This window comes from Gopherus flavomarginatus, chromosome 17 (genome assembly GCF_025201925.1).
Source record: "Gopherus flavomarginatus isolate rGopFla2 chromosome 17, rGopFla2.mat.asm, whole genome shotgun sequence".
Classification (NCBI taxonomy): domain Eukaryota; kingdom Metazoa; phylum Chordata; order Testudines; family Testudinidae; genus Gopherus; species Gopherus flavomarginatus.
The window spans coordinates 10735558-10757677 of record NC_066633.1 but is presented as its reverse complement, the minus strand read 5'-3'; the positions used below and the strand labels follow the sequence as shown (position 1 = coordinate 10757677).

Sequence of the window (22120 nt, the reverse complement as noted above, 5' to 3'; positions counted from 1 at the left end):
CCCTCTTCATGCAGAACAGAGCAGAACTGGCCACCCCACTCAATAGGTTGGGGCAGAAAGAGCCAGGGAGGGACACTCAGGTCCAGAGAATACCATAGAAGGAGTTTCCCTGGCTGCCAGGGTGATGGACTGATGGGGAGGGGAGTGGTGAGCTGCTAAGCAAGCCTCTGACTGTAGGAAGAAATGACTGTAGGGGTGTGGGGAGCAGAGACCAGCCCCAGATGGAGCAGGAGAGATCTTGAGGTTTCACCTATTTGACTTTAAAAGTCATTTAAAGAGATCACCTACAGACTAACTAGACATGGACACAGGCTTCCAGGTTTTGCTGCCACGCCCTGTTGGCCTGTGAAATTGTCAAATTAAGCTAAACAGGATCAGAGCTGGTCAGTCTTTAGATGGAAGCTTCCAGGGAAATAGCTGCTAGAAGGGGCATTCATTGATCATTTAGCAAGTGGTAATATTTTCATGCTTTACATTTTTCAAAGTGCCATGCAAATATTGGGTTCATTACTGATTGTTGCTATCCCTGCAACAGATAGGGAAACTGGGCCGCACAGAGCATACAAGGGAGTGATTTCCCCATGAACTCACATCAGGTCTGGTGGAGGGAGAAGTAGAACTCAGAAATTCTTGATTCTCAAGAGACTACTTTCTACCAAGTCAGTACTGATCCAGTACTGATACCAATACCAACCATTGTGATGCTGAGGTGATGGTCTGCAGACGAGATTTAAAACAAAGTAATTAAAAATCCCATTGCGCTTTTTGCCTGTTTAGCTTTGCTGTCCTGGTAAGTTTCTAATTTGGGTCATTATAGTCTACTTATAACTCCAAATCATCTCTGCAGCTTCAGCGGGATTCTTTTTCACGTTGGGTGGTATGTGGCTGCGTAGCATGCTGGGAACTGTTAAACAATTGCCACATTCCACTCCAGCAGTGGCTGCACGTGAGGACTGGGTAAAGCGCATCATAGAATATCAGGGTTGGAAGGCAATACCTGTGCTACTGTATGGAGAAGAGCTTGAAGGTGAAAATGTTCATGCTGAAGGATGGCCTGTGAGGCCCAGCCGTAATAAAACATCATGTTGTGCTTGGGCATTTGTTGATCCCTTTGGTTGTCTTTTAGGATGCTTTTCCCTCTTAAATCTGTTGAGTGTGTGTGTTCCCCAATCTCACGTAACATGCCCACTCTCCATTCCTCCTGGGGCTATTTCCTCCTGGCAGTGGGGCTGATATACTGAACTATCAGCTTGTTTCAGCACAGAATGACGGAAATACAGCACCTTCTTTTATTGAAAAAAAAAATACTGATGTATTCTACAGTAAAGGACTCAAATATTGCAGCTGGAGCTAGCCTGGCTGTAGCGTTCCGGGTTAATACTCCAGAATACTGTCGTATATTTTAAATAAGGTTCCTCCCCCGCCCCCCCATTCACCACCACCTCCTTCCTCACCGCCACCTCCAAATCAAAAGCCTTCTGAAAACAAGTCCTGTCATAGGAAGGCGCAGAAGGTTTTGCTGTTGAGCAGTTTGGCTGCAAGTGCCTGCTGCTGCTTCTTGGCAGTGATTGCTGGAGCCTGGCTGTGGCTGCTGGCACTTGGGGTGTGCTGAAGGTGTCGGTGATGTTGGTGTGGGCGGGGATGGGGAGGTTTCCAGAATCATGGGGACAGAGGCATTGCTGTTCTTCCCTGACTGTATCGCTGTTGCAGGCTGCGTAGCTGGGATTGCGGACTGAGATGATAGGCAGCAACAGCTATGCAGGGAATTTGGGCCATCAGACCCCACCAGCCCAGAGGAATGTGGAGCCAGCCTGGGAGGAGGAGCCTGCTGGTTGAGGAGGGAGCTGACGAGGAGGAGAAACCTGCTGGGTCTGGGCAATCAGCCACCTGAGGCAAAACTTCAGTCTGCTGCCCTGTACCTACTCTCCTAGAAGTTTGCAGCAGACCTTCTGCACCTCCCCCACTGCTGCTATCCCCCAGCCCTGAGCCTCAGGCCAGGTCAGAGGCTGATGGGGCAGGCCCCAGTGACAATCAGTCAGTCTGGGACAGACCCCAATCTGACATCCCAGTGGGTTGAGCTGGGCCAGGCCACCATGAAAGTCCCGCCAGGCCTATGCCCTAGGCCCTGCAAGCTACCAAGACCTGCTCTTTGGGCCTGCAGTATCCCTAGCCGGGGCCACCTTTCCCAATGGATATTTCCAGACAGGTCGGCATCAGCTGCCCAGGGCTCAAGAGGAGAGTGGGCCCCAGCTCAGCATTGCTGGACAGCAGCAGCTTCTTCCCCTGGGGCCGCTCAGCTCAACCATAACAGGACCCAGGCTTGGGCAGAGGGCAGCTTTCGGCCCACAAGGGCCTAGTGAATGAGCAGTGTGGACCCCCTGCCTCGCCCTGCATGAAGCCACCTGGGCTGGGGATGTGATTCACCCTTTGCATACTGTGCACCAGGCTCCACCTCTTAGCCCCCACACTGCTAGTCCCCCACCTGCCCACCCCTGCACACCACAATCCCAGCCTGCACCTCCAGCCTGTCCCACTGCACTCTGCACTCCCACCTCCTGCCTCCACCCATTACCCCCACTCTGCCTGGCCCGTCCCCTGCACTTTTCTGGATTTGTGTCTCAGTGTTGGACTTGTAGCAGTGTCAGTCCCTCCAGAGCCCACACATGGGGGAGTTGAAGCAGCAGCTGGGTCAGGAGCCAGGCACTGCATGGGTAGCAGGGCCTGTGGGGAGCCAGCTGCCAACCTGGAGCTGGGTGGGGCATTGCACTTGTGGCTGAAGCCCTACCAGCCCTCACGGAGCCGCAAGGAGCAGCCCTAAGCTGCTCAGCACCTTAGCTACTGCTGTGACCACTAGCTTACCTGCTCAGGGAATAGCGGAGAGAGGGCAGGAGCACTTCCCCAGCAGCCCAGCTGGGATCCCTTCCTGATTCTTGGAGCCCCAGCTGGTGGCTGCCCACATGCCTGGGCAGCCCCTCTGCCTCCACCCCCAGTCTGCCGCCTTCCAAAATCTGCCATCCTAGGCAGCTGCCTAGTCTGCTATAGCTAGCAAGGCCTCTGAACCATGGCCTCAGGGAAGGGAGCTGGAATCTATCAGCCTGGGAGTTCTCCAAGGTGCTAAAATAAACCCAGTGTGGATCAGATTGCAAAACCAAAATAACGCAGCAGGAGCAGCCTTGGAAATCTGAGCAGAGAGCAGAGCGCTCAGCAGAACGAGTGTGAGGGAGGGAAGGCACATTTTAATGATTTATTAATAATATTTCAAAGCCATGTATTTCTGATTAGCTTTCAAAACATGATGTGCCTCTGCAAAACGTGTTTCACCTCTTTCTCCCCACACGTAACATGCATGTGCAACATGTGTCCGTGCTCCGGCAATCTGCGAATGATGCAGCCTCAGTGTGATCTGTAGGAAACCCAAAACTTTTCTCTTGAACTCTCCTACCCCTCCCGGGCGACAGACCATTGCAGCCTTCCTATTTGTGGGGCTGCTACCAACAAGCTGCTAAAAGCAGAGGCCCTTGCCCAATCTAGTCTTACCCCTGACAAAGGGGAAAAGCAATGAGTTGTCTCCTTTCCTCCCTTTAGGAAGAGTGGGAACTGGACAGATAATTGCCTTCCTCTCCCATCAAGCTGCTGGGAGGAGGACATTGGGAAATAAGCTGCTAAATCTGTGTGGTGCCCTAGTTAACCACTTATGCTTATGTTTAAGGCTGGGGCCGTGATTAGAGCTTGTGGAATGTGTGTGTGAGAGAGGGAGAGTGTGTCCCCAATGTTCTGGAAAGTAGTTGGCAGGAGAGACACCCATCAGATTTAAAATTAACGCCCAGTGTTTGCTTCCAAAGTATTTTTCCCTGTGATTACTCCACTAGGGAAACTGCCTAGTAACAACCTCCTTCCCCCCTAGCCATGGCCCAGAGAGACAGAACCTTCCTCCTGATTGTCAGGACTATTGCCACAAAAACACTTCATTATAAACAGCCCCATAGAGCAACACCCCTGCAGTAGGTAGTAGGAATGTCTGGGCCATGCAGAGCAAGAGTGACGGCTATCGTAAAGTTAAAGCAGTTATTCGTTGAGCCAATGGCACATGGGCTGTGATTTTTCCCACGCCATAGAACCTCTGCACAGGGTATTGGCAGACCAATAGTAACAGGGATATTGACTTCTCTGATATCGTAAGAATGCAGCTGCATAACTCTGATCAAATAGGATCTACTGCGTGTTTGTGGTGTACTGGTAACAGCGCTCCTGTGCTGCCTCTTGTCTGTCTGCACAAGTGTGTGGTTTTGTGTATTTTATATACATGTATGTAGTAGCTGTCTTTACAAATCAAGCAGGGGTGTCGCTCCTGGGATGGGATAGGTGTGTTTGGAGAGAGGAGGGGACAGAAAAGTTTGCTGCAACGCAGTGAAAGAGCTCTGTCCTCAGCTGGTCATCACATAGTGGTAGATCCTTGGGGCAAGAGAGGCTAAGAAGCTGCATTAGACTAAAATATATTTTTTACCTGTTACATTCCCCCTCTATAGATATCTGGTGATCAGAAAAAGAGGAGTTGGGACTCCTGGGTGCCTTTATTAGCTCTGCCACTGATTTGCTTGGGCATGTCATGGGTTAACCTCTCTGTGCCAGTTTGTCTATAACAAAGTTTTATACCACCTCCCTCCACAGGGCTGTTGTGATGCTTAATTAATTCTTGCGACTCCCTTTGAGAGACTCAGATGAAAGGTGCAATAGATGTGCAAAGTTTTATTTATTTTATTTTATTTTATTATCCTTCAAAGCCAAAACCACCTCCTGCGGATGGTTTCAGCTCTCCCATGCAATTATTTAATGCTCATATTGATAAACAGCACTGGAACCAAGGAATGTGCGTGTATCATGGGGCAGTGGTGATCTTTAATTGCACTGCCTATCATCTGAGGATTTCAAGGCCCTTGACAAAGATGGGTGCATATTATATCACTTGACAGATGTGGAAACTGAGACATACAAAGAGGCCTTGTGGCTTGAAGGGCAATCCAGCAATACCGTCAATATTGCTCCTGTCACTATTTGGAGGGGTCAAAGTTGCAAAGGCATCCCCTCCAAAAGACTCAGCCTGGCCAACAGGGCTGCAGAGAAATGTCTCTGGAGGCACCCCCAATTCCTTTCCAAGCCATGCCAGATTAAGCATAGATCCATTGAGCTGTAGATCCAAATCTTACATGGCAAAGATTCTAGTCCCAACAGCATTTAGATCTGCTGAGGTGTGGCTACCACCCACACAAGCGGTGGGGTGGGAACAACTTGGTTGGGGGCTGGCCCAAGCTGTCCTCTGCTATCCTGTGTATATTGCATTAAGGACCTTGAACTGAGCCCCTATGCAGATGTGGCCTGAAGCAAGAGTAGGGAGCTCGCTGTTGACATCTGTCGGTGAACAGGGAGAAGAGCAGCCCAGAGCTGCATGAGAACTCCAGTTGGAGAGTGGCTCTGTAGCGCAGGGAACTCTCTTCTGGCAACTATTGGTGAGCAAGGGGAAATGACTGAATGGGCCAGGCCTCATTTGCATTTCAGTTATGTAACAATCTGGTGCATTTTCGTTAAGACGCAGTTAAGTTTTGAGTTTGGGGGCAGTAGAATGCTATTGTCTGTGGTGGGAAATGAAGGGACAAGAGAACTGCATCAAATATGCCTATGGTGAGAAGTCACCGTAACCACTGTTGTGACCTTGCATAGCTCAGTAACAGTTGCTGGACAAAGTATAAGTAAGTAATTTGAATGGATAGACTGGCTTCTGGCTTCTGTTGAGATGCCCTTCCACCGTAGGGCTTTGACTCTTCTCTGAAGACTCCTTACAGAGGTAGCTTCAAGACAGTCGTTGGCTTTGAGGTAGTGGACAGACATAAACTGAGGTGCTTCAAGGCAATGCAGGGAGCTGAGGTGGCAGACAGCATAGGTGGTGCTGAGGTGGCTTGGGCTGAAGCCACAGAGAGCTGCAGCTTACCTGAGGGACTCCGGTGCAGGCATCTCTACTTCGCAATCAAAGCTGAAATCGCTTCTGCTAGGTCAGGTGGTAAAAGACATTTCTCCCTCCCCCTGGCAACCCAGGCAGCACTTCCCATAGGGGTTGATGACTGAACTGGACACCAAACTGCAAGTAGTGGGGCTGGGATGAGAGAAATGGCCAGAGTGCATTAGGAAAACTAAGTTTGGAACTAACTACTGCTAAGACACCTTGGGGAAGAGTCTTACCTAACACAGTCCATTTATTAACTGTTGGCTTTTCTGAGGTCATTCTGTTGCCCCTTTTTCCTTTCTGCCCCCTGCCCCATAAAGTTCTTTGTTTTAAACCCCTGAACTCCCCATCCCGTTCAAACCTATGCAGCATCAGTTGGTCTCCTAGTAACATGCCTGTTTATCTATCTACACCTCATCACACCTCTCCCTAATAAACCAGTCACGTCCTATTCCCTGAGCCTATCAGTTTTCCCATACTCCCCTTCCGTTTGAATCTCGTGCCTTACAGTCTCTCTGATCACACCTTGCTCAGCTACAGATGCTAACTGCATTGTAATCTTCTGTACTGATTTGAGTTTGCAGGTGTCGCCTGTCAGCTGCTGGGAATCAGGGTTCTGTGATTCTGTGCAATGTAATACAAACGTGCTACAATGAGGCCAGACTCAGTGTGGCGGGTGGTAGAAAAAAGAGAAATCATTAGCAATCCGGCGTCTCTCTTAATCCAAAGGCAGGTGCTGCTACACCTACGGCCCGGAGGCTAGCGTGTTGGTGGAGCAGTTACTGCAGGAGTTTAGAAAAGGTGGCTGGGTGTGGGGAATATTGGACTAGTGATATTTGAAGGCAGTTAACACCGAGGTGTGACAGGAATTATTTAGGGCAACGCAAGAGGGGGACAGGGGGGCCAATTATGAGCCATGGGGTTGAAACTAAGCAATGGAAAAGATCTGGACAAACTCCTTGACAGTGCCCCAAGGAAGCCCCATCTCTTGATATTTCAAACCCAGGCTGCACAACAGCCTGCAGGAATTAATCCTGCCCTGGTAGGGAGAGGGGATGGAGTGATCTTTTTCAGCTCTAATTCCTCCATTAAATCAGATGGATGAACATGGTGAAAAACTACATTTCCCAGTCTCCCCTGCAGCCCTGGGGATATAAGCAATTGGAAGATTTAAATAGACCAGGCCTGAAGCAACCAACCTTTGGCATACAGAATTCCCCTCCTCTTCTCTGTATCCATTGGCTGTTTAACCTTTTTTCTGGTGTTGGACTGGCTGCCCAGCCTGGCATTAATTTTTCTTCCAAGCTTGCTAGGCCCATGAAGTAAACAGCCATGTGCATTCCTTGCTCTATATTTAACAGCTGCAGTCTGTGCTGGGGGAGACTGAACAAGAAGGGAATCTGTGTCGCTTACCAAATTTCTCTCTCTGAAGGGGGGAGGTGGGAGAGCTGATTGGAAGGGAAGAGGGATTTCTCTCCTGTACAGTTTTTTGAAAGCAGGTTTCATCTAGGGAGCTGCACAATGCCAGCATCCCAAAGCCGGGCCAGAGCCAGAGAGCGGAACAATGTCCTGAACAGGGCTGAGTTCCTCTCGTTGAACCAGCCCATGAAAGGGAACCAGGAGACCAGGAGCTCCAGCAGAAAGCAGGGCAGCCAGTCAGGTCTGGCTCCCATCCAAAACGAGGGCACCAAGGAGCGGAGGCAATCGCAGCAGCTTCCCGAGGAGGACTGCATGCTGCTGAACCCCTCCTTCAAGGGAATTGCCTTCAACTCCCTGCTGGCCATCGATATCTGCATGTCCAAGAGGCTGGGGGTCTGTGCCAGCAGCGCCTCGTCCTGGGGCAGCGCCCGCTCCATGATCACACTCATCGGGATCACAGGGCATGGTGTACCCTGGATCGGGGGCACACTCATCTGCCTGGTGAAGAGCAGCACGCTGGCGGGACAGGAGGTCCTCATGAACCTGCTGCTAGGTGAGTAAAATACTCCACCTCTTGCACTCAAAGCCCAGCCCCTAGTCACAAGGGACAGCAGGAAGGCGCTCTGATGCCACGATGATGGGCGCAGCATAAGGACCTAGAGGGCACGTGCTAGGTTCTGTGCCTTCCTGCATAAGAAGTTCAGCTGACTTCCATTGGGCTATTCCTGGAGTAAGGTCCTGTGCAATGTGAGACTAGCAGAATGGGACCTGGGACAGTTAGTGACCAAACCTGTGGGCAGGAAAACCTTATGGCTTTGATGCTGTCAGCCATATCCTTCATTTATCCTGTATCTGCCTCTCAGAGGCTTAGCTGGGGAAGATTTAAAGATGAATTAAGATTTCAGTCGAGGGTGGTTAAAGGAAAAATGGGGATCAGTCACCCAAGTTTGATACTCTCTCTGCAAATGTTTTGTGCCCCCCTTTCCTTGCCTTGAACAGACTCAGGCTCCTCTTCTCAGATCCCCCAAAGGGAGTCTTGTCTCCGGCCTGCTCCTGCTTCTTTGATCTTCCTCCCTTCCTTCAGCAGGTGCCTCTCCTGCACCATCATCTGCTGCTCTGCTTCGCCTTACTGAGCAGAGAGAAGCCCCTTTTAAAAGAGTATGAGGACCAATTGGTAAGGAACTAAAGGCCCCGGGCAGAGCCTGTTCCCATATCCTGTGCAAGGCTAACCTCTGGGGCCTGGGAAGCCTGTGGCTCTGGGCTTCTGAAGATTTGCAATCCAATGATCAAATGCTAATTTCAGCTTTTGCTTTTTTTTTTTTTTTTTAGTCACTTGCCTTTTTCACTGCAAAGTTATGATTCCAAATATGAAGCAGTCCTGGGCTGGCCCCCTTCTCACAGGTTATTCACACTTAGCCACGCAGCTGCTAGCACCTGGCCTCTTGGGAACACAAAGCCCACATCGGTAGATCCCCTCAGTTCTGAGGTGGTGCCCAAAATAGCCTCTGCTGGGCTTCCCCCATATCTTAGCCCAGCTCCCAGTGATCCACAAAAACAAATTGTTATTTTTGATCTTGTTGTTCTTCACAGGAAATGTAAAGGCTAGTTTCATCTCCTAATGATTAAAGAATGGTGTACTTTGTCTAACACCCGTTGCCATAGTAACTAGGCAGTTTCCAGATAGGGGCATATTAGGGAGATTGCAGGAGACTCGGAACAAGACGCATGGAGATATTTCTGTCCCCTGCATCCCCCTTGTCACATTTCCATCATCTCCCCGCCTAGACTTGCCATTACCGGGTACAAGGGGGTGGCAGGTACAACAGGAGTGGCCAGTGAAAGGCCCAAAATTAGGAGGGCAGAGATCTGCCTATTTATAGAGTGCCTGTTGCCATAATAACTAAGTGCTGTCAGGATGAAAGGCCTAACTAGGGATGTTGGGTTGGTGGACCCAGCCAGTGGCCATAAGAACCATTGTACCTAAGAGAATGAGAAGGGCGTGGTATGGCCAGCGAATGTGTCTCTCCCTGCTCCTCTGTTTTGTGAGTTGCTTCTCACTAAGAGTCTGGGATTTTTTCCCTAGGTGGATCCCTGAATATTTCAGTGACCTTTTAAATGTCTCAGTTCTCCTTCGGAAGGAGACAGGGCTCCCATCACTGACTTTACCTCCCCGCAAGAAACTTGGTTTGCTGATACTGTCCGACATCCTCTGTCACCCTTTTGGTTTGGCTCAGCCCCATACGCAGTTCAGATCCTACGGTACTTGGTGATGATAAAGCCCTTCTGGGTGGGGATAGGTCTGAGGGAATGGGTTCTTCCCACCCTCGCCCTGACCCTTTGGAAGGGGAAGCAGCAAGACTGTTCACCCCACTTGGCTTTTTTCCCTTGCCCCAGCCCCCTCGGAGTCTGAGACCGCAAGCAGAATTTCTGATGCAGTCTCTGGGCAGGGAGCCAGCCCACCACAAAGCACTTGTTTAGGATTTGTAATGAGGCTTTGCAAAGTGAAGGAGTAAGGAGATTGCTGAAACAGGACTGGGGACCTGGCAGAGGCACAGCTGCAGATGGAGAGTGAGCTACATGCCCCCAAGCTGAGCGCTGGGTGAAAACTTCCTGACTGTATGATGGGATGTTTGGGGTGGGGGTGCTTAAATCTAACTCTTTGCCATCCCCATCTAGCCCTTCCCATAGCATGGATCCCAGCTGTGGATCCCCTCCCTAGGCCCAGTGGACCCATGTTGGCCCACACATTTGCCATCCATGCTGAGATTTATTAATTCACCTCTGCTTCATCTTCAGCCACAAATGCCAAGCAACCAAAGTAAAGAAGCAGAATCACAGCCTGTCGCTAAGAAGACGGTATTTGTCCCCATTATAAGGGCTTCTCTGCTAGAACACGCTTTCAGGAGAGTGAGGCCTGGGTACTGCCAATCTCATCTGTTCAAAAATCACGAATCAGGCCCCAAAAATCATGATTGGCTTAAAAATCACGAGATTTAAAGCCATACAATGTGGGTTCATTTTATTTGGAGCATTTAGAGGTCACATTTTCAAGTTTTTCTCTGCAATAAGGAGGGCTAGAAACTTACCTTCTTTAAATGAGAGCTGAGATTTTCAGCTACTCATCTGACTCCAGCAGCTGGAGAAAATCAGATATCCTGAGACTCACGATAAAATTGCCACAGTTGGCAAGTTGAGGCCAGTGCGCCAATCCCAATCCAAACTTTCCCAAGGCTGAAGGGGAATGGGATCTGTTGTTCGGATTCTAATCCACCTAGCAGAAATGGGCCCAAGTTCATAGAATCATAGGTTATAAAGCTAGAAGGAACCATTGTGATCGTCTAGTCAGACATTTTGAGTACCGCTGGACGTTCCTGAATTAATTTCTGTTAGAACTAAAGCAGCTCTTTAGAAATTTTGGCTGTTTCTTTAAGTGATAGAGAATCCAACACTTCCTTTGGCAAGTTGTTTCAATGGTTAATAACTCTCACTGTTTTTTAAAAAAAGTAGTACCTTTTTTCTAGTGTAAATTTAGTCTTATCTAAATAATGTAAGTAGTTTCAACTTCCAGCCATTGGATCATCTTATACCTTTGTCTGCTAGACTGAAAAGCCCTCTGTTATCAAATTTTTCTTCCCATATAGTTGCATATAGACTGTGATCAAGTCATCCCTTAACCTTCCCTTTGTTAAAACCAAACCGATTAAGCTCAATAAACTGATGCTTTCTGGATCCAGAAATCTCGTAAGCCTGGAGGGGCTTGGTTCTGTTGCCCAGCCTTGGGCCCCTTTTTGTTCTAATGCAAGCTCTGATTCCAAGGCCACTGCCCGTTGAGCCCTAATAGTATCGGTTCCATCTTCACCCCTTTCCCCTACTCAAAAATCCTCATTAAGGGTAAGTGCTTCAGCTCCCCGGTAGTGAGTCAGGGAAGGCACTGGCTTTAAATCATTTCTTCCTACAGAAGGCTGTACTTCTGGGGATAATAATAGAATAGTAATAGTGAACCTTCTTGTGGCACCTTTTCATGCAAGGGTGTTCAAATGCTGTACAAATGTGAGTGTGTTAGTTCCCAACCCTGTTAGGAAGGAAGGAGCTGGTATCATCCCCACTTTATCACTGGGGAAGCTGAGCCAGAGAGAGGAGAGCTGACTTGTCCAAGGCCATGCTGAGTGGCTGTCAGGGGCCCTGTCCATAAGGGAAGTTTGCTTGGGCCCAAAGAATTAGTTAATTCCCCCAGCACATGGAAGGAAGTGGCTGATTCTGCTGTTGTTTACACTGTTGACTTCAGTGGAGTTACTCCTGATTTACACTGGTATGAGTGAAAAGAGAATCAGGCTTGAGGTGCTGTGAAGGGGCTGGGCTGGCTGGTACCAGGGGCTCATCCCTCTTGGAGATATGAGGGACACAAAAGTCCTCTTTTGAAGGACTCAGCCTTTGGCTGCACAAAGCCCCACTTTTTGTTAATTTCATTTAGTAACCAGGCTGGGGGAACCTGATAGACTGTCAGTGTAAAACTCTGACTATGGGACACCTGGTTTGTTATACTGGTCTCTGTAACATCAGGCAGTTTGGCTTCAGGGGCCTGATTATCCATTGGCTTGCTCTTGGTGCAGTCATTCACGCCTGTGCAAGGTGAGTGGCAAGTGCTACCATGTGGATTTGGTAGCATTTTGCACTCAGCCTGCATAGACATAAATGCTTACACAAGGTGCACGTCAGCGGAGATGCCAGCCCCAGGTTCTGGGGCATCGGTGCCACATCTGATTGTGGCTTGCTGAATTTGCCACAAAAATCCAGGGTGCTGATTCCTAGTCCCCTGCTCTGCCCATCAGCCTACACTGCCCTTTCCCCTCCTATCCCTCAGCTTTTGCATCTTGCCCCACTAGGAGCCAACTAGATCGTGTTACTTTTGAATGAGGTTTGGTGGTGGGGAGAAGTTTATTTATTTACCTGGTGCAGAGTGGCATAGCTCAATTGACTTTAGTGAAGCTACAACAGTTAGGGGACCTGGCCCTTAAATGTTAAATAAGATGTTACCATCCATTACCAGCCCTGCTTGCTGTATCTAAGTCGTATGTTGGCTTTGTCACAAGGGATGTATCACCCTCAAAGAAGCAGTACCTAATGAAGTGGATGGATCCTTCATTTCCTAGCATCAGGGTAAGGATTTGCTGTCTGCCTGAATGAGGGTGAAAGGCTGGGGTGGGGGGATTTCCCCCTTCATAAAAGCCAGCGAAAGGTTGGGGCACGCTCGCTTCAGTCTGTTCCCTGTATGCAGAGCCAGCCTTAAGATCTGGGAAGCCCCAAGTAGCCAGGAGAAGTGGGAAACCAGGCTGTAATGTCCTGGGGAATTCCCCTATAGATTCCTGACCAGGACTTTGGAACTATCCTGCAAATCCATCCCTGACTTTATACTGAGCCTAGTACATCCAGGGACAGGACTCTGGAAGTTTAGAGAGTAATAGGTGAATGCCCCTGCAGTGCAGGCAGGCTCATTGTTCATATATCTGTGGGTATGTCTACAGTGGAATCAAGGAATGTGATTGCAGCCCGTTTAGACATACCTTTGCTAGCTTGGGTGCTGGTAGCAGTGAAACCATGCCCTCACAGGCTCCAGAAATGCATCTAGCCCACACTGAAGCATGCACTACCCTGGTATCTCTGTTCCAGGACCTGAGCTAGATCAGAGATGTCTACACAAGGTGGCATCGCACCCCTTGACTGCAATGTAGACATATCCTTTCTATTGAGTCTTGGGGCTCAGTAGCCTGGACACAACCCAAGCAATGAGTTACCTCCTCCTCTGCTCTTAAGGAGAGTGGCATGCCAGACGGCCATGTCTACACTATAGACCTATGTCCGTTTAACTACGGCTAGGTCTACACTGGGAGGGGAGAGGGGTTGACCTAAGATACGCAACTTCAGCTACGCGAATAGCGTAGGTGAAGTCGGCGTATCCTAGGTCGAGTTACCTGGCCATGAGGATGGCGGCGAGTAGACCACTGCCGCTCCCCCGTCAACTCCGCTTCAGTCTCTCACCATGGTGGAGTTCCAGAGTCAACGACAAAGCAATCAGGGATCAATTTTATCGCGTCTACACGAGACGCGATAAATCGATCCCTGATAGATCGCTCACTACCCGCCAATCTGGCGGGTAGTGTAGACTTACCCTATATCACTCAGGTCTGAAAAATCCACACCCCATAGCAACACAGTTACACCAACCTAACCCCTCATGTAGACAGCACTATGTTGATGGCAGTGCTTCTCCTATCAATATAGCTATTGCCTTTCGGGGAGGCAGATTAACTATGCCCGTGGGAAAGCTCTCTCCCCTAAGTCTTGGAGCATCTTCACTTAAGCATCAATGCAGTTGCACCAATGCAATGTTTTTAGTGTAGACCTGTCCATGGTCAGTCCATGCGCAGCAGAGCTGGTGGGGCCCAGGTGGGATTGCCTTTAGGCCAGACATGTTGATTTTTTTTTTAATTATCTCATCAACATGTTAGGGAGTATCTGAATTAAGCAGAAACAAATTATGTTCCAGTGGTGGAGGAAACCGCTTCTGAAGACCCGGCGGCTTGTGTGTACATTCCCTGCTCAGACACTCTGTTCGGAGGTGGTCCCGTCTCCAGCTTGTTACCCTGGAATGCACAAGAGATGCTTGCCTAGCCTCCCCTCCTGGGATCTGATTTGCCTGCTGAAATCTTGGCAGCCTGTCTGCCCAGTGAGGTGGAAACTTTTAAATGTCAAATGGGCTAATGTGACCGGCCCATGGCGGGTGTTGATCGGAGGTAACCTCAGACACATCCACCTCCAGTGCTCTCTGCGTGCCCCATCCACACTGTCTCAAATTGAGAGTGAACATTCCTCTTCATCACCCATCATGCTGCAAATGTCTCTCATTATCCTTCTCAGGTGCTGCAGTAAAAGCCTCGGGTCCTTTTCCCTGTGTCTCCCTCCCCTCGTCCCATCCTCACTGATGAGTTCAGGCATTGATAAATGACAAATTGCATCCAACTCACTGGCCTCCCCTCCTCCTCCTCCTCATCCCACCTGCTGTAGTTAGAGCAAATATGTGCTGTTAAAGGACAACCCTATAATGAGTCTTCAGTGTCCCTTCATATAGTGGCAGGCCCAGTGACACACTAGCACCTGCTTAGCTGCTGCAGGGGCCGGAACCAGGACCTATGTAGGATCCCTGCCAGAGCACTGGTCCAGCTAGATTAATCAGCTGTCTCAGCCATGACTAATGCCCAGCACTTCAGAAGAAGGTGGTATGCCCTGAGGCCTAATGCAGATTCAAAGAGAAGGGAAGAGCTGTGGTTGTTAAATGGGGGAGGGGGAAATGGCCATATTTCTGTGCTATCCTGCAGGGGACATCTGTCTGGATCCGCCTCCCCCAGCTCTGAACTCTAAGGTACCCTTGGAAGTAGTTGTTCCAAGGATCCTGCTCCTGCTGGGAGAAGCCTCAGTGATGGCTCCTGCCACAGGGGCAATGTGTGTGTGTTTGCCTCTGATGCAGCTTGACAAGAGGAGTAGTTGGGGGAAAGGAGGACAGGAGTGCAGATTCCAATTGCCTTTTTTTAAGGCCACCAGAGGATTGGCGGGGAGCGTTGAGAGGCTCAGGGACCCTTGCTGTCAGTCTGGAGTAGGAAGTAAGGACAGTATTAGAGGTTTTCTCTTCCTGGCAGAGCCAGGCTGAAAAGCTCCACTTTGTTAGAGGATTTCTTAGATGTGATTTCAGGTTTCTGCTCCTGGCTCCCCTTTATCACTCTCCCTGGGGCACTGAGAGGCCCAAGTCATCAAGATTAGTAAAGTGCTTTGAGTTCTACAGGTGAGAGGTGCTGTAAATCCTCCAAGGCTATTAAAAAAAAATCTAAGAGGCTGATTCCACTTTCATTGAAGCCGATGGGACTTAAACACATGCTTGACTGCAATTTATCCCTGTTCAGCAATGAAGTGTAGCTTCATGTTAAGCACGTGCTTATGTACTTAGCTGAAGCTGGGCCTTAATCATGACATTATGGGTTGCCCAGGCTAGGCATTGCATAACTAGTGGGTGAGCAGCACAAAGCACTTCTCTTCCTTCTCCTCATACGCAAAATATTCTGCTTTCCTTTCCTTTCCGCACCTGGCCCCAGCCTTCCCTCCCATGAGAGACATGGACCATAAGTCCAGTCTAGTTACGTGGATGCAGTGGTCTCATGTTCTATGCAGTCGTTATGGGTTGCCTGTGCACCATGCAGTCTCGTGCTAGATTATGCCATTACAGGATGCGTTAGCACTGTGTGGGCATGGTTGCCATTATGGGATACCCCGGTACTATTCTGGTGTCGTCATGGGTATTATCAGTGCAGTATTTGTGCAATCTCTATCCGAGGTAGCTGGACAGTTGTGGGAGAGGTCTCACAGCGCGTCAGCTCGCCTCTGCACATAGCAGGATTTATAGGTAACTGGGGTTTGGAAACAGGTCTGCTTCAACCCAATAGACAAGATGTTCAGAGGCAAGTGCCCCGCAGAGGCCCAGCTCCTCCACAGCACGAGGTGTTTTCACTGTGCTCACCCTTTGCTCTTCTCTTCTCCAGAATAATTGTAGAGCATGTGCATGGCAGAGCAAATTTGGGAAGCAGCCATGCTAAGTAATTGGTTCTAAGATACAAATTGCCCAGCTCCCAAGGGCATGTTATATCCAAGGGGAAGCTCTCTAGGCAGCCTGTGGTTTCACTCCAGGCTGTTTTCTGATAAGCTCGGAGGAAGAGTCTAATTTTTTAAAATTCCAATGACCCCAAATTCCTCCACCATATTATCCTCCTGGGACCCCCATGTCCCAGAATCCTTTGTGGTGTTCTGACTGAAAAACTACCTTCCCCGAATGCTGCACTACATCATAATTAGTTATTGTTTAAGTTCATTGTGCCATGTGTGGCCACTGTCTCCACTGATGTGTGTGGCAGGTGAACCTGATCATTTCACATTTCAGAAAGAATATTGAGAAGGAGCGGACTGGACTTTCAGAGTTGGTGAGCAGCTCCCGCTCCTAGTGACCTCAGGGCTTTAAAAGACCAGGCCCATCAATTTATATCCTTGTTGGGAATGGTATAGCTTGCACATTCCCCAAGGCTACATGTTCAGGAAGACTAATTTCTACAGCAGCTTACACTTGGGAAGTTTTCCACACAAGCAGTAGGTGCTATTGAAATGCCATGAGTTCCAGAAAACAGCTTCGTGAACCCCCTTGGTGGCACAACTTCCAGGAGATGAGAATCACAGCCTTGAAAGTGCTTGGTTTTAGCTTGACCTTTGACTCTGTGTATTACCACAGCTGTGGCTATTGTGAGCTCTCCAGGGGAGCAGTTGTCTTTTTACATTATGTTCACACAGTGCCTAGCCCAGTGGAGCCCTGATTCAGATTGGAGCCTCTGCGTTCTAGTGTAATAAGAACATAAGAACAGCCATACTGGGTCAGACCAAAGGTCCATCAAGCCCAGTATCCTGTCCTCTGACAGTGGCCAACGGCAGGTGCCCCAAAGGGAATGAACAGTTATCATCAAGTGATCCATGCCCTGTCATCCAATCCCAGCTTCTGGCAAACAGAGGCTAGGGACACCATCCCTGCCCATCCTGGCTAACAGCCGTTGATGGACCGATCTTCCATTAATCTAGTTCCCTTTTGAACACCGTTATAGTGTTGGCCTCCAACACCCTCCAGCGAGGAGTTGCAGAGGTTGACAGTGCGTTGCTTGAAAAAATACTTTCTTGTGTTTGTTTTAAACCTGCTACCTATTAATTTCATTTGGTGGCCCCTTGTTCTTATATTACGAGGAGTAAATAACACTTCCTTATTTACTTTCTCTATACCACTCATGATTTTATAGACCTCTATCATATCCTGCGCTTAGTCGCCTCTTTTCCAAGCTGAAAAGTCCCAATCTTATTAATCGCTCCTCATACGGAAGCTGTTCCATACCCCTCAATCACTTTTGTTGCCTTTTTCTGAAACTTTTCCAGGTCCAATATATCTTTTTTTGAGATGGGCGACCACATCTGCACTCAGCATTCAAGGTGTGGGCGTACCATGGATTTATATAGAGGCAAGATGATATTTTCTGTCTTATTATCTATCTATTTCTTGATGATTCCCAACATTCTGATCGCTTTTTTGACTGCCGCTGCACATTGAGTGGATGATTTCAGAGAACTATCCACAATGACTCCAAGATTCCTTTCTTGAGTGGTAACAGATTCCTTTCTTGAGTGGTAACAGCTAATTTAGAGCCCATCATTATGTATATATATATAGCTAGGATTATGATTTCCAATGTGCACTACTTTGCATTTATCAACATTACATTTCATCTGCCATTTGTTGCCCAGTCACTCAGTTTTGTGAGATCCTTTTGTAGCTCTTCGCAGTCTGCCGGGGACTTAACTATCTTGAGTAGCTTTGTATCATCTTCAAATTTTGCCACCTCACTGTTTAGCCCTTTTTCCAGATTGTTTATGAATATGTTAAATAGGACTGGGCCCAGTACAGATCCCTGGGGGACACCACTATTTACCTTTCTCCACTGTGAAAACTGACTATTTATTCCTACCCAGTTACCAATCCATGAGAGAACCTTCCCTCTTATCCCATGACTACTTATTTTGCTTAAGAGCCTTTGGTGAGAGACCTTGTGAAAAGCTTTCTGAAAATCTAAATACACTATATCCACTGGATCTCCTTTGTCCACATCCTTGTTGACCCCCTCAAAGAATTCTACTAGATTGGTGAGGCATGATTTCCCTTTACAAAAAACATGTTGACTATTTCCCAACAAATTATGTTTATCTATGTGCCTGACAATTTTGTTCTTTACAATAGTTTCAACCAATTTGCCCAGTACTGAAGTGAGGTTTACTGGCCTGTAGTTGCCAGGTTCACGTCTGGAGCCCTTTTTAAAAATTAGCATCACATTAGCTATCCTCCAGTCAGTTGTAATACAAGTAATAAATAGAGATTAGCCAGACTGCCCATGCCCTAACATCCATAGGGATTCATCTGAGGATAGGGCTTTATCTGCAGAACTCTCTGATACAGTATTACTCTCAGGCTGTTTTCTGAGCTCATTGTAAGTTCTTCCTGCTTCAGTGAGTTTCTCTCCACCCATCTCACCTCCCCTTTTCCCATCTACCCCGTGACTGGCAGGTGGTAATGATGCCTGGGGGTTACTAGCTGAACCATTGGGTCCTGGCTTTGATTTTTAGTTTGATATTTATCATAGAGCCCTTACTGCCAAGAGTTGTCCTTGCTCATTTGAGTGATTCCATGTGAGTACCTGCAGGAGCAGCCAAAGCAAAAGTCTTTGGGGCTTTCTTTTTGTCTTTTTTGGTACTGCACCCAGGTTGTTCAGCAGTAATCATCGGAGAACTTATCCATATAAACATCTCCCCAGACCCACATGCCTGGAGTCACTTCTCTAGCTCCAACCTATGGGAGTCAGCCAGCCTTCCCGCACAGTCAGCGAGAGCTGCTGTCCCTTTAAGATCATCACACCTGAATCTACTTCAGAACCCTTTCTTAAAGGGACAGCAGCAGCATTCACACCTCAGAACACCAGAAAGGAAAGAGGCCACAAAGAGGGAAATCCTTTTATTCAGACTTCCTTTAATGGGGATATTAGAGAGAGAGTTTTTGAAGATATGAATGGAAGTATTAACACTTCTAAGCTTGTCCCTAACCAGTCTATACAGGAGGCTACTACCTCTCTCCTATTATTGAGCTGCAACTTTTGCATAGTTCCTGAATGCAGTAGCAACAAGGTAGATACATTTACCCTTTCTCTGTTAGCAGAGCTAATAGTTACCCATGTGGCTTCCATTAATTTCAATGGGAATCCAGTGGGCAAGCATCAGAGGCCAGATTTTAGCTATTTAGATAACACATATTAGATTTCCCTAGATAGGTAAGATTTGGCCCTCAGTTTTATGTGCTGAGTAGAGTTGTGAAACCATCTTGATTTGCACTTTGGGAGATTTTTGCCCATTTTTTAAAAACATTGGGTCACAGGAGAAATTGAGCACATGCCATTTCAAAAAAAAAAAAAGTGGAGGTGGGGGGAGGGTTAAACCTAAAGGGAAGGAAAGGAGAATTGATTCCTTCCCTCGAAATATTTGATGTGCTCCTAAAATTATCTAATGGCATCTCGATGTTCTGCTGATGGGCACTGTTGCAATAAAAATTCAGCTCTGCAGCCAGTCACACTTTTGTCTCAGGTGACATTTTGCCGTTTTTGCTATAAACCTGAAAAACTCCCTCTCTAGGGAGCAGTGCAAGTGCAGGCTGGAGAGCCAGTTTCAGGCTCTCTTCAGAGACCTCTGGCTCTCCTGGATAGGGTAGAGTCGCAGTAGCAAAATTTTCTACAGTCATCGAGTATCTAGGCCCAAAGATTTTACCTGTTTCCATGTTGGGTGCACAGGACAGGGGAACTGGGTGTGCAGATGCCAGTTCATAAATCAACATGTACTCACGCAAAATGGATGTGCTGGCAGTGTTTGCAGGTGCAGTTCAGACAATCTGCTAGAAACATAGCCCTTTATTTTTGTATTTCCTGCGCACGCAGCAGGCCAGCTCTGGAGAGAGAATCCTACGTGCCCTGGGCTGCAAGATTGAAACAGTGATGGGGGAGGTCAGTTCAGCCAGCCCACAGCCTCCATCCAAACAAGAATGTAGGTTGGGGAATTGCAGGGGGATATGAGCTGGACTATGTGCTCCCTGAGTGACTGCACCATTTGTATCTATTTCTGAAGGCTGGGCTGTTTGCTGACTCTGTTAGAACTGCGGTAACACCATGTGCTGATTCACTCTGGCATAGTGTTTCCCCAGGGCAAGCGGTGGAGGATAAGCAAGCCAGGGAGGGAAAGGTTAGAACCTTTGCTTTGGTGTGTGGTTTAAAAGTGCTGATTGGGTCTGTGCTCTAGGGCTGGGGTGAGCCGCCCGGCATTGCACTTCAGAGCCAGGGCACTGCTGAGGCTGCTGCAGACGCATCAGGGAACAAGCTGCTCGGTGGTGGTGACCACAGTGCAGGGGAAGGGGACAGAAAAAGCACCAAGCTGTAGTATCTCATGGTAGAGAAGGGACAGGTGTTGGTTGTAATGAATATTATTGAGGCTGCTGGAAAAGGCACAGACAGACCCATTGACTCTCTGAGGCTCTCTAGCTCCCAGGCTGACTCTCATAACCGATGCTGCCTAGGTCATTGCTAGGACCTAGCAGCTAGGGGCCACGGACTGCATTACCAAAGTAATTTAAATGTGTCTAACTTGCCCCTTTATTAAGTCGTGCATAAGTCCAGTGAGGCTAAAGCAAGTGTCCATTTCAGAACAAGATGATCCTATCCCAGAGCCTCAGGGCTTGCAGCTTATGCCTAGGGAGAGCAATGGCCACTTTCTTGGCTCATATGAGAGACCCGCTACTAGAAATAGTATAATAGGCCCTGATTTGGTATGTGCATCCGTACTTTGCTGAATTGGGGCCCTAACAGGAATGATGATAAGGGTTCCGAAGCTGGTGTCCAGCTGTAGCTCATGAAGCAAAATGAGAGTCTGAGCCCACGAGACCACCTGGATCACTGTCAGGGCTAAGCAAGACTTCCCCACAGTGATTAGCCAAGCTGAACGGTTGCCCTCTGCAGCTGTTAGCTTTGCTGACAACATTTGGTTTCTAACAAAAACAACAGTGAATGGCTGGCTGGTTCAAAGATCGCTGGCCTATTTTTGCAATTCCTTGCGCCCCTGTGAAAAATCAGTCTTAGCAAATCTTGAAACACAAAGGAAACCCCCTTCTGTTCAAATACTATTGCAGAATGAACAGCGACAGACCTGAAATTCTATCCCTAGCTAAGCTTCCCTCCTGCCCAGCTAGTGCATCACACATACCAGTGGTTCTCAACTAGGGGCCTGGGGCCCCCTGGGGGACCACAAGCAGGTTTCAGGGAGTCTGCCAACCAGGCCTGGCATTAGACTTGTTGGGGCCAAAGGCAGAAAGCAGAAGCCCAATTGCATGGGGCTGAAGCCTGGTGCCCCAAGGCCCCCCACCTGAGCCAAAGCCTGAACAACTTAGCTTCGCGGGGTCCCCTCTGGCGTGGGGCCCCTGGCAACTGCTCTGCTTGCTACACCCTAGCACCAGCCCTGGCTTTTATATGCAGAAAAATCGTTGTCGTGGGCCATGGAGTTTTTATAGCATGTTGGGGGGGCTCAGAAAGAAAAAGGTTGAGAACTCCTGACACATACAATACAGGAGCACCCACTGTTGGCGTTTCTTCTCACAATCTCACCATTGTTAGTGCAAGATCTTTCTCCTGGGAAGTCCCCTGCTGTCTTGAACAGCCTCTCTGCATCACTCTGTCTCATTGAATCTCTCCACCTCATTTCAAATCTCATCTGTAAACCTCCCCTTTGTCTCCACCTCTTGTGTTTAGGAATGGAATACTTTTGCTCCCTATGCTCTACTGTGGATTTACAACACTGTTTCCTCTCATGTATGCTAAAGATGAGCTGGAATCAGAATCTTTTTTTCCCAATCTAGTGCCCTTTGATGGTTCTGATAACATGGGATCTGGAGCCAAACCACCCCTCATTTGGGCTTTGCAGAAACAAATTCCAGCCTCTATATGCTACCTCTGAGTTATGCCTATGTCTATTCTATGGTCTTGCGGTGCTTAGCTT

The 22120-nt window shown here is 48.4% G+C and overlaps 1 protein-coding gene across 3 annotated transcripts in view; it reads left to right on the top strand.

Annotated features, from left to right (window-relative positions):
• Positions 1-4878: 4878 nt before the first annotated feature.
• PLPP7 (phospholipid phosphatase 7 (inactive)) overlaps positions 4879-22120 on the top strand; it is a 28483-nt gene continuing 11241 nt past the window's right edge. For 2 of the 3 annotated variants that reach the window (XM_050926180.1, XM_050926179.1), the window contains exon 1: positions 5679-7967. In XM_050926180.1, the coding sequence (XP_050782137.1) occupies positions 7517-7967 (451 nt within the window). In that variant the 5' untranslated portion in view covers positions 5679-7516. Of the gene's footprint in view, positions 7968-12504; positions 12572-22120 lie in introns of all 3 variants that reach the window. The other variant, XM_050926181.1, reaches the window with a different exon arrangement.